Source organism: Emys orbicularis, chromosome 16, assembly GCF_028017835.1.
Source record: "Emys orbicularis isolate rEmyOrb1 chromosome 16, rEmyOrb1.hap1, whole genome shotgun sequence".
In the NCBI taxonomy this organism is placed as follows: domain Eukaryota; kingdom Metazoa; phylum Chordata; order Testudines; family Emydidae; genus Emys; species Emys orbicularis.
Genome location: NC_088698.1, coordinates 11,249,768 through 11,261,193, shown reverse-complemented (window position 1 = coordinate 11,261,193; position 11,426 = coordinate 11,249,768). Strand labels below are relative to the sequence as shown.

Sequence of the window (11,426 nt, the reverse complement as noted above, 5' to 3'; positions counted from 1 at the left end):
TCTCAGGCAGCTGAGCGGATGTGCGTCATCGCGCTGCGCTTACCAGCGTCCTAAGAAAACGGGAAACACGTCAGTTGGGAACGCCGCACTTCTTAGCAGCGGCGGCGGCGGCGGCGGCGGCTCCCTTCTGGGGAAGGGCGACGTGAGGCCCGGTCGCTTCCCCGGGCCCGCGGCTCCGTCATGAACAGCGTGGGGGAGGCCTGCACGGAGCTGAAGCGCGAGTATGACCAGTGCTTCAACCGCTGGTTCGCCGAGAAGTTCCTGAAGGGGGAGAACGCGGGGGACCCCTGCGTGCAGCTCTTCAAGCGCTACCAGCTCTGCGTGCAGGTGGGGGCGGGGGGCAGCGAGCTGCCGTGGGGGCGGGGCGAGTGTGTCCTCGGGCTTCCTCTTCCATCACTGGGGAAAGGGGCCCCCTCCCCCGCACAAACCCTGCCCAGCCAAGCGCTGCATTGGGCAAGTTGGTGTCTCAGCCGGCGGCGCTCAGGCCCCGCCTGCCCTTGAACAGGCTGTGAAGGCTTGGTTACGTTGGGCATTACTGGGGCAAAGTGACTGGTGAGTACAATAGAGGGAAGAGGATGGCTTGCTGTGTTACCCTGGTAAAATCGCTTAGCAAAACCAGCGCTCAGATAAACTATCTGTGAAATGGGGATAAACTTATCCACCTCAGAAGATTAGTGTTGTTAAGATAAATTCCTTAGTGTTTTGAGATCCAGGTATTACAGTAGGTCTAAGTATCATTTAGTATCATTTTGAAGAAAATCACTTGTGATGAGAAATTTAAAATCTTATTAAAATGTTCATAATTTTCAAGACTTCTTGGGGACAAGCATCAGTCAGGTTTGACTCATTTTCTTCAAAACTTCCCTTCATTTGAGACCCACATTAATCTGAGAGACTTGATGTTATAGAGACTCTATTCATAATTACCACAGTGTGTGTGTATCCTGTTTTATTACTGTCAGTACTGATAGAATATTTCACTCACTCATACAGTATTAAATTCTCAAACATTAGTGATGACCTCTCTTTCCCCTCTCTTTAATTGCTTCTTATGCAGGGGGAATTTAACTTCCAGACATAAGAACGGCCTTATGGGTTCAGACCAAAGGTTGATCTAGCCCAGTATCCTGTCTTCTGACAGTGGCTAATGCCAGATGCACCAGAGGGAATGAACAGAACAGGTATCAAGTGATCCATCCCTTGTTGCCCATTTCCCAGCTTCTGGCAAACAGAGGCTAGGGACGCTATCCCTACCCATTGATGGACCTATCCTCCATTAATTTATCTAGTTCTTTTTTGAACCCTTTTACAGTCTTGGCCTTCACAACACCCTCTGGCAAGGAGTTCCACAGGTTGAATGTGTGTTGTGTGAAGAAATACTTCCTTTTCTTTGTTTTAAACCTGTTGTCGATTAATTTTTCATTTGGTGACCCCTAGTTCTTGTGTTATGAGAAGGAGTAAATAACACTTCCTTATTCACATTCTCCACACCGTCATAACTTGATAGACCTCTATCATATTCCCCCCTTAGTCGTCTCTTTTCCAAGCTGAAAAGTCCCAGTCTTATTATTGTCTTTTCTTACGGCAGCTGTTCCATACCCCTAATCATTTTTGTTGCCCTTTTCTGAACCTTTTCCAATTCCAATATACACCTCTATCTCGATAAAACACTGTCCTCGGGAGCCAAAAAAATCTTATCGCGTTATAGGTGAAACCGCGTTATATCGAACTTGCTTTGATCCACCGGAGTGCGCAGCTTTTCGTACTTTCATTGACTTACAGTATATGTATTACACACACGTGTTCTGAGGTCTACAAGAAAATGGGAGGCAGCTCACTTGACAATCTCTGGGTAAAGAAAAAAGGTGTAAAAAAAATAAGGGAGACGACATGGTAGAGGTCTACTATAGACCTCCAAATCAGGAAGAGAGGGTGGATAAGACATTTATAAATGAAGCAGACATCTCCATATCCAAAAGACCTAGTAATATCCTGGGACTTGAACTATGTGGACATCTGTTGGAAAAGTAATATGACAAAATACAAAATTTCCAGTTCGTTACTGGAAAGTATTGGGGACAACTTTTTTCCCCAGAAAGCAGAGGAAGTAAGCAGGAGGACAGCCATTTTAGATTTGATTCTGATTTAATGGGGAGGAATTGGTAATGAATCTGAAAATGGAATGCAATTTGGGTGAAAGTGATCATGAAATTATGGATTTCTTGATTCTAAGGCAAGGAAGGAGTGAGAGCAGCAGAATAAGGAAAAAGGATTTTTAAAAAGCAGACTTTAACAAACTCAAAGAACTGGTAGGTAAGGTCCCATGGGAAGAAAATCTAAAGTGTGTGTGGTGGGGGGAATAGTTCAGGAGTCCTGGCAGTTTCTCCAGGAGACAAACTATCCCCATGTGAAGGAAAGATAAGAATAGTAAGAGGCCAATATGGCTTCATCAGGAGGAGTGTAACAAAAATGATAAAATACGTAGAAAATCTGACCTATGAGGAAAGGTTAAAAAAACTGTATGTGTGTCATCTTGAAAGAGGGGGAAGGGTGGCCTGATAAAACTTTGATATGTTAAGGGCTCTTATAAAAAGGACGGTGATGAATTGTTCTCCATGTCCACTGAAGGTAGGGCAAGAAATAATGGACTTAATCTGCAGCAAAGGAGATCTAGAATAGATATTGGGGGTGGGGGTTTGGAGACTTTCTGTCAGGGCAGTTAAACTGTGGAATAGGCTTCAAAGGGCGATTATGGAATCCCCATTACTGAAGATTTTTTAAGAACAGGTCTGACAAACACTTGTTAGGGATGTTGTAGGTTTACTTGGTCCTGGTGCAGCGCAAGGCGCTGGACTTCATGACATCTCAAAGTTCCTTCCAGTCCTTTATTTCTATGATATAAAACTGTCTGTACATTCCTTAATCTCTCCTATAAAGCTTAATTGCAGTCACCTTTACTTGTGTTTTTTCTCCATATATACACATTTTTAACATGTAATAGTTCTTTCCTCCCTTTCTTCCACGTCCCTCCTACATGAAGCTTTACAGACTATTATTGATGTTCAAGTTGGAAGAACAGGCCGTTGGTGCTTTTGTAACAGTCATCCTGTCAATTTCTTTCACAATGCATTACTCCATGAAAACTTGATCTGTTGCCTTGGTTTTTCTGCTCACAGCACTGAGACGTTGTCTTCAGGTCCCTCTAGCTTCTCTTTCACTCACTGCACCAGGTGTAATTCCTCTAACATATGGATGAGAAGTGTTTGGTCAAGGGCTTGAATAAATTTATCTGATGGAGTCTTGGCTACAATTCATACTATGTTCGCAGTATCTCTTTGAGCATGTCTGATGGTATAGTTTGATGGAAACCTTAATAGCAACCTTGATTGGTCTTAAATTATATCAGGCAGGGAACATGTCTTCATGTAGAACCACAAAACATTATTAAAACAAATTTGCCTTTTTTTTTTTTTTCTTTTTTTCTTCCCTCCTAGAAAGCTATTAAGGAGAAAGACATACCCATTGAAGGACTGGAATTCATGGGTCCCAGTAAAGGAAAAGCTGAAAACTCCTCCTGACCTTGTTTGGGCATATTGTGCCATTACAATGACCTTTTGGACTTAGAAAAAGAACCTCACAAAGACTAGAAGATTGCCTTGGATTAGCTGTTATTTCTGCCTGGCTTTTTAAGAAGCAAGAAGTCTTTTCTGCAGTTTCTTTCAGCTAGGTTGTGTGGCAATTACTGTTTCATCTTAAATGAATGTTGTTGGTGGTCTGGCATCATGTGGTGTGTGAAAAGCCTTTTTATCAATCTATGATCATAAGTGAATGTACTCTGAACGGGAATATTTATTGAAATAGGTTTAGATATTAGCTGGTCTATGATCAGTTGCTTTTTTATTTATATTATAATAGATAATTTTAAATGCTGAAATTAATGTGAAAGGGGTTAATTTACTTATGGGAGTGTGCTGCTGGATTTTTATGGGGATAGAGTTGGTTTCAGTTTTCCTGAAACCTGATGTGCTACAGCTTTGCTTCTTATTGTGCAACTGTAGTGGTGTCATAGAAATACCACTGCTGGAGTTGCAATGATTTTTGTTTGAATACACAAGGTGTTTTAATATAGAATACGCATCTGTTAAGTAAAGTTATGCTTGACTAAATGAGACAACTGTCCAATTAAACCTGCCTGTGCCCTTTAAGATGGAAAGGGGCCAGCCTGTCCCAGAAGTGAACAGGAGCAACTACTTTCAGAAGGTACTTTCAACAGCCTCAGGCAGTCTATGCGGAGTTGAAAGGCACTGACGCAACCTTGAATTTAACTCTGCTACTGAATGGCTGTTGCCCCATAAATAAAGCTTCAACAGCAATTAAATTACACTTCAGTTGTCCTTCTCCAACAGGCACCCCCTACGTGCCCAAAAACACTCCCCAGATTAGCCTCAAAATCATGAAGTTAGATGTCAGCTTAAGTTGTCTAATTCAAATATCTAAGGGGTTTCTGCCTATGATGCCCTAAAACAGTACCCAACTGTCAGTTGGAAGTTTGTCTTCCTGCTTTGTAATAATAAGAAATCTGAAAGGAGAGGGAGAAATGCAACTTTGATATATCCCTGCATGAAAACTAATGTCCTAAACCAAAATTTAGCTGGCTGAATTCAAGAGTTATTTAAATTTTGATTTAGTAATATCAGGAACTGTTGAATGGTGATCTTAGTGTAGCATGTAAAGGATTAGTCAAGAACTAAGCTTGTTTTCCAAATTTCTTTAGAGACTTTTTTGTTTAGCCCTCTTCCTTACAGCAATGCACCTTGCTCTCTAGCCTTCCTACTGAAAAAGACTTTTCATAAGGAAGCTCCTGATGGTGTGTTTTAACTCAAGTCAACCTGAAGTCTATGAAAAACAAAGCTTCCCCTCCTGCCCCCAGCTCTTCCTTCCTAAATCCCTCTGGAGGTCTTCAAGAATGGATCTTTTTTTCTCTAGACCTTAATGTAACTGGAGAAAGCAAGAGGTGTGGGTGACTCAGAACAGCGGTTAGTTTCCCCTTCTCTGAACCTAAGGTTTGCAAAAAGAGAAAATCCTCCCCAGAGCCTTATGAAAGAGTTGAGGGAGGGAGTTTCCTCCCCATGAACCCATCATGAGCAAAGGGAGCAGTTGAAGGAGTGAGAAAAGGAGTCTCCTCTCCACCAAATGTGTTAAAAACTGTTGCCATTCTTTTGGACCATAGGAGGGTTTCAGTCCTTTGGAAAGGAGTTAGTTAATAGGATAGGAGCTCTGTTCCTAGGCACCTTCTAGGTGCTAAACATGGGGAAAACCTTTATCTTAATAAGACTTTTTGTAAGAATTGAAGCTTCTTTATTATGATATTATGTATTCAAAAGTTTCATTAGCCCAGTGACCATAACATTTAGAATACCTTAAGGGGCTGTATGGCCATACATAGCACCCCAAAAAATTAAGCATAGCATATGGGAGCCAATCGTTCCCACTGTCTTCAGTATGGGCCTGATTCTGCTAGCTGCTGAGGGCATTCAGCTTCCTACAGCACTGAGATGGAATCAGTTTGATCCTGTAAGGGGCTAGCACCCTGTTCTCCAAGTATTATTAGAAACAGCACTAGCTTATATTTCAGCCTCATACACCCAGACTGAGAGCTAACATGGAAAAAAAATAGCATGGTAAAAGTCACCAATAAATATCAGGCATTTATATATGAAACAAGCTATAAAGACAGTTTTCTTTGGAGCATTCCATGCAGAGAAAGGGAGGTGGTAGGGTGGCATTGTTTGAGGCAGAATTAATGACTGTTGGGAATGCTGTTTGAGATATAACTTTTAACATTCTTTAAGGATAATGTGCACTCTAGTCCCTGGCTGCAGCTTGCACTTCACCTCAGTGAAGTGTTTTTGGTAGGAGGAAAGAGGCAGTCATGCTAGTGTTAAGAGTATTACTATCCCAACTGTGGAAAAACAGTTTCATCAGTTAATGCGATTAAGCCAGAAAGTGCCTTATACTGAGCTTTAACATAAGGGGAAGCTTGCTTTAACAACCACATGTATTCTGCTAAGATGCTGTGTGGGCTGTGATAATGGGGATGAAATAAATATTGTGAAATGGGGGGAAATAGTGTCTTGTCATGTTCACTGTAGAATTTTTCTTGGCTGATCATTTGCCATTCTCCCTCCAGCTAGAAGATAAGTAGGAATAGAATAGCTGAAACTCTTTAGAGAAGGGTAGTACTGATCCCTGAGCAGTATAAATTAGCTTTTACTTTTACTGTATTGGGGGAATATATGCTTGCTTCTATAACTTACTCTACTAAAGTGACTGGTAAGTACAGAAATGTAGTAGAAAACAAGCTGTTGCTCCATTGCATCATCTATGTAGTACCACCATTCATTTGTGAATTAAGCTTGCTTTATTTTTTTTAAGTTTGCCACAATGAATGGGTGGGACCTATTCATGGAAAGTGTAAGGCCAAGAAGGATTCAGCTTTGGCTAAACTGAATTGTCTGCGTTACAGCATAGATTCTTGTTAGTACTCTTTAGTACATAACTAAAGAGCTCACTCCTAGAATTTATTTTTGAATATCTTCTCAACTGCTGTAGGATAACACTTTGTATTTATGGTAGAATATGAAAACGCTGCTGCTTCAGAACAGACTAGTTAGAATTAAAAGGAAGCTTCTTGCACAGGTGTGTTGCTGCTTTGTTGTCCATGATGGACAGCTTAGTTATGAATTTGCACAGCACCTCACTCCTAATTGGGCACATTAGGCCCTAACTTATGCAGTAACATATGTATGAAGCAGTATTAGATTATAAAGCCATTTGGCAAAATTGCACAGGGAAAACAAGGCACGAGAAGTACTGTCGGGTGCGGAACAGTGCAAATTCTTCAGGATGCTGCAAGAGTAGAACTTTGCTCTGTCACAATATAGGAGCATTACAGCTGGGTAAGATAGTGATGTCTACTAGAGTAGACCTCTTATGGATGCATTAATGTTCTAGTTATCCAGTGTAGGATTTCTTGCCTCTTCCTTTAAAAGCAGTAGTTAGTGGCTGACCACCCACTATATTAGATGGACCACTGCTCTGATATGGCATGACAGTTCCCATTAAACAACTTCAGTTCAGTAGCTTTCAAGAATTTTATCTAGCACTTATGCTCCTTTCAACATGATTAATGGCTTAGGGAGAAACATCAATTACCGTTTAGATCCAATTCTGTTGCTTACATAAGAGTTTGGTTTTCTAGTATGCATTCTTACTATTAGTCTGTTATAGGCCATAAAGCAGTAAACACTCCTACCTGTCATGGCTACTTAAAGGAGATAAGCAGCAATTAAATCCCTCTCACTACACTATTGCCTACAAAACCCTTTCCAGCCACCCAAGAAGAGTTAGTTTATTGCTAACAATCTGTAAACAGTATTGGGAAAAGACTAGATCAAGGATTTCCAGTTCTTTACAAAAGTCCACACACAAATGGTAAGTTAGGATTTATTTATGTTAAGTGACCTCCACTTCAAGTACAGGGCTAAAGGTCAGAACACCATTTATAACTTGACAGTACAAGGAATGCAGAATATTGTTTAGATTGAGGGTCCCATACAATGTTCTGGTCCAAATAGAGCAATGGTCCAAATTGCTGCTGTGGTCCAAGTGTTCAGTGATCCTCTTCATAGCCAGTCGGGAGAGGATTAGCATGAGGATTGTGAAACAGAGTTTTGTTCCCATCTCCCCATGGGAAGGGCTGTTGAAAGAAGTAATTGATAAGATTGCTTGGTAACTGCTTGACAAATCTGCTAAGGCACAAGAAGTCAACTCCTATAACAATGTTTGAGTCTGTACATATTACAGAATTTGGAAGCCTGGAGTAAGTAAGTTGAAGCTGAATTTACACCCACTACTTGTGGTAACACAGCAGAACTCTTTCTTGAACGCTTGGATAAATCTACAATTCTAAAGATGTGATAGTCTAGTCAGCACTGCACCTCTTGCACTGTGTACAAGCATCTGTGGTAAAAAGACACTTAAGTGTAGAAATGAGTTTGATTTACCAGTATCCCAAGACAAAACCTAAACCATGGTACTTTGAACTAAATATTAGAGGCAGCTTATTACAAATTCATTCTACTTAAAAAAAATAAGTAGCAGTAGATTCAAGAACTATAAAGAGCCCACCACTTCTTCCACCCCATTAGGGTTCTTTTATCAAGAGCTTCTCCTAGGGATGACAGTTATTTGACATTAGTTCAGGGATTCTCAATAGTTTTCATAGCAAGCCCTCCCCTCCCATTTAGCAATTTGGGAAAGACAGGGTGATCTCAACCTGACATCTGAGAGAGACCCCTTGGCTGAGAACCCATGCTCCAGTTCCTTCTCCCCTTTGATGCATGACAATGCTGCCCTTTGATCTAAGTGAATGTAAGTTAAGGGGGAAAACTATTTATGACCAAAACCTTGATGTTTAATGTTTCTTACATGCCTGAGTGTAAGACACTTTAAGATGGAAGGAGAACTCAACATTTACATATAAATACCACATTTGACAGCCTAAAAGCTCTCCCCCTGCCTCAACAGAAGTGAGCTCTTGATTCATGACATTACACATGCACAGATATTTTTCCATCAGTTCTACCTCCCATCACTTATACCTACTGTAAAAAAACCAAGCTGTAGTAATCTTGGAATAAATAATTCAATGATTGGAGAAGATAAGAGCAACTTTAAAAGCATTGTTGCATATACCTTGGTCCTGATGCGGAGGTGAGCATAAGGAACAAACTCTTCTCTTTCATGTTCATGCTGCATCTTTAAGTAGCAGTTCAGCATGCATACACCAACACCAGGAAGAGCAACCACAAAAGACAGGATCTTCCATGTCCGAGCTAATGAAGGAAATAAAATACGGTGAAGATAGTCAACAGTACAGCTAGTCAAAAAAATGAGAATTTCTATGTGGTCATGCATTTCAAGATCTGTTTTGAATTAGAATGAAGACAAGTTTTCATAATCTCTCTAAATTCTGAAAATACTTTGGTTTTGGATAATTTGAGATTTGTTTGAACAATTTTTATATGAAAGCAGTAGGGACATGATTTCACATGATATAGCATCTGGTATTACATACAAAATGACAAATCATAGAATCATAGAATATCAGGGTTGGAAGGGACCTCAGGAGGTCATCTAGTCCAACCCCCTGCTCAAAGCAGGACCAATCCCCAGACAGATTTTTACCCCAGTTCCCTAAGTGGCCCTCTCAAGGATTGAACTCACAACCCTGGGTTTAGCAGGCCAATGCTCAAACCACTGAGCTATCCCTCCCCCCAAATCAAATACTATATTCAAAAATTCTATTTTAAAATTTTTCTAAAACAAATTGTGTTGAAAACATTTTGAAGGGAAGTTTCAAAGTCTTCAGTTTTGTGAAAAAAAGTTGGTTTAGTCAACAGTGTTTTGGCAGAAGACTTGTAATTAATATTTTCTGATCAGCTCTAGTTAACAGTTTCTGAGACAGTAGCAAGCTTCTTGTACTGCACTAACTCCCTGAATATTTCCTACATCTGTGCTGCACTAATTCAGCTGACAAACACCCTGGACAGACATCTTCTAATGCAATAGTTTTCAAACAGGACTATCAATGTTCTAGAAACACTTTCCTCATCAGCAAATCGATGCACTTAGAGAACTATGCAGAACGTGGCTAAGGAGGACTGGATTTGGTTGTATGGTGCAGTTAGGATCTCTTGTGAAGTAGCCCCGTAACTCCCTTTTTCCTATCTCCACAGGTGTACACAGCACCTTATAAACACATGCTATAACCCCACAAGTGCACGTATAGTACGGCCTGTCTACGTAAGGACAATTACAGCAGCGTGATTACACCAATCGGTGCAAACCCTTGCACCAGGGAAGACTTCTCTGGTGCATTAGGGCTTTGCACCAATGTAAGCACACCATTGCAGAGTCCCTAATGGCGGCAGGCCCTCGTACCAAGGAGGACTAATACCCTTGTGATTTTTTACACAAGGGGCATTCAGAGACCCTAGCCCAGCGGGAGGGAGACGCACAGACTTGGGGAGAGGCGTCTCCCCCGCCAACGGGGAAATGCCCCCGGCCCAAGGATGGGCTAGAACGGCGGCTGACGGCCTCAAGCCCGTTCCCGTTTCCCTTGGCCTGATGGGGGGTTCGCTCAGCGCAAGGTCACCGGGTCATCGCCAGCCCCGCCCGGTCGCGGCTCCTCCGTTACCTGCCCCGGCCTCCCCGTGAGCCACTGCCGACATAAGCCGCCCCAACGGGGTCCGGGGAGCGCCGGCGAGAAGCAGCCGGGAGACTCTTGCGAGCGCCGCCATCTGTACCGCTCAGGCTAGTCTGTGGGTGGGGTAGCTTCACTAATCACCGGAACAGGCAATAAGCAGACGGGAAATGGGCGGGAAGACGGCGGCCTGCGTGGGACACACCGGCACACCATGCGCATGTGCTCCAATCCGGGCGCCATCTACTACATCCGGACCCACGCGAGGATTGCCCCTAGACTCGTACTGAGCATGCGCCCTGCTCCGAACGGGTTCTACGTCGAGGCTGACATTGAGGATTGCAATCTGCTGTGGTCAAAGGCCTCCTTACTGCGCATGCGCTAATGGGAGGCCTCTCGTCAGTCACGTGGTTCCTTTTGGCGCGTCTCCTGGCTGACAGACGTTTTGGACGTCGAGCCGTCCGCGGCACCTGAGCTGCGCCGTGTACTCTGCTAGATGGACAGCGCCCCCGCGGTGTACAGCCGCCGAGCGCCATGGCTGGAACCGGAGAGGATTGTGGAGCGCGGGGATGGTGGCTCTAGGCAGCCTGGGGGGTCTAGAGCAGGGAAGGGCGGGCGCTAGAGCAGCAGGGCTTGGGGCGGAAGGTGCTGTGGGCAGTGAAAAGGGTTGCTAAGGGCGGGACTGAGGGGGTGTTCTGGAGCAGCGTGGGGGAGAGCAGTGAGGCGGGAGGTGGCTCTAGAAGAGCACTGCGGGGTTCTAGAGGCGCAGGAGCTGAAGAAGAACCTGACTCTTGGAACTCCAGGTATCAATAGGTGGTGATGGATGGAGATGGGCAGCAAAACAAGTCCCCTGACTCTAGCAGCCCTGCACAGCATCCAAAGTCAGCATGAGCTCTCCCCTAGAAGGGAGTGGGGTGGGGCAACTCAAAACCTCTTCTCTGCTAGGTGTGGCCAGAAAGTGGGGTCGTTTTCTTGAAAGCCCCAGTGACAAGAGAAACACTGGTGTTACTTAGAGCAAGTTACATGTGGAGTGACATGATTTTGAGGAAACTGACTAGCTGCCTGGAAGTGGGGTAGATGAGCTGTTTCCCTTTGGGCCGCAGGGAAAACCTTGCAATCAAGGTGGAACTTTGGTCTATTCAAGCACTCTGGAAGAGTA

At 43.3% G+C, this 11,426-nt stretch overlaps 2 protein-coding genes across 2 annotated transcripts; one reads left to right on the top strand and one right to left on the bottom strand.

Moving 5' to 3' along the window:
• The first annotated feature begins 63 nt into the window (after positions 1 to 63).
• On the top strand, positions 64 to 6,119 carry TRIAP1 (TP53 regulated inhibitor of apoptosis 1). The gene is made up of 2 exons (XM_065417635.1): positions 64 to 327; positions 3,495 to 6,119. The coding sequence occupies exons 1-2, from the start codon at positions 181 to 183 to the stop codon at positions 3,576 to 3,578; spliced, it is 231 nt and encodes a 76-aa protein (XP_065273707.1). The 5' UTR covers positions 64 to 180; the 3' UTR covers positions 3,579 to 6,119.
• A 1,373-nt stretch (positions 6,120 to 7,492) lies between these two features.
• LOC135890350 (cytochrome c oxidase subunit 6A1, mitochondrial) lies at positions 7,493 to 10,441 on the bottom strand. The gene is made up of 3 exons (XM_065417725.1): positions 10,262 to 10,441; positions 8,758 to 8,897; positions 7,493 to 7,759 (listed from the first exon to the last, which is right to left on the bottom strand). The coding sequence occupies exons 1-3, from the start codon at positions 10,362 to 10,364 to the stop codon at positions 7,673 to 7,675; spliced, it is 330 nt and encodes a 109-aa protein (XP_065273797.1). The 5' UTR covers positions 10,365 to 10,441; the 3' UTR covers positions 7,493 to 7,672.
• Positions 10,442 to 11,426: the final 985 nt, after the last annotated feature.

Bases quoted from the DNA above. Each gene is read 5' to 3' on its own strand.
- TRIAP1 (XM_065417635.1), top strand. From the start codon at position 181: ATGAACAGCGTGGGGGAGGCCTGCACGGAGCTGAAGCGCGAGTATGAC. The intron at 328-3,494 runs GTGGGGGCGGGG...CTTCCCTCCTAG, and splicing joins GCTACCAGCTCTGCGTGCAG to AAAGCTATTAAGGAGAAAGA.
- LOC135890350 (XM_065417725.1), bottom strand. From the start codon at position 10,364: ATGGCGGCGCTCGCAAGAGTCTCCCGGCTGCTTCTCGCCGGCGCTCCC. The intron at 8,898-10,261 runs GTAACGGAGGAG...TTCCTTCATTAG, and splicing joins TCACGGGGAGGCCGGGGCAG to CTCGGACATGGAAGATCCTG. The intron at 7,760-8,757 runs GTATATGCAACA...TTCTTTCAACAG, and splicing joins ACCTCCGCATCAGGACCAAG to CCCTTCCCATGGGGAGATGG.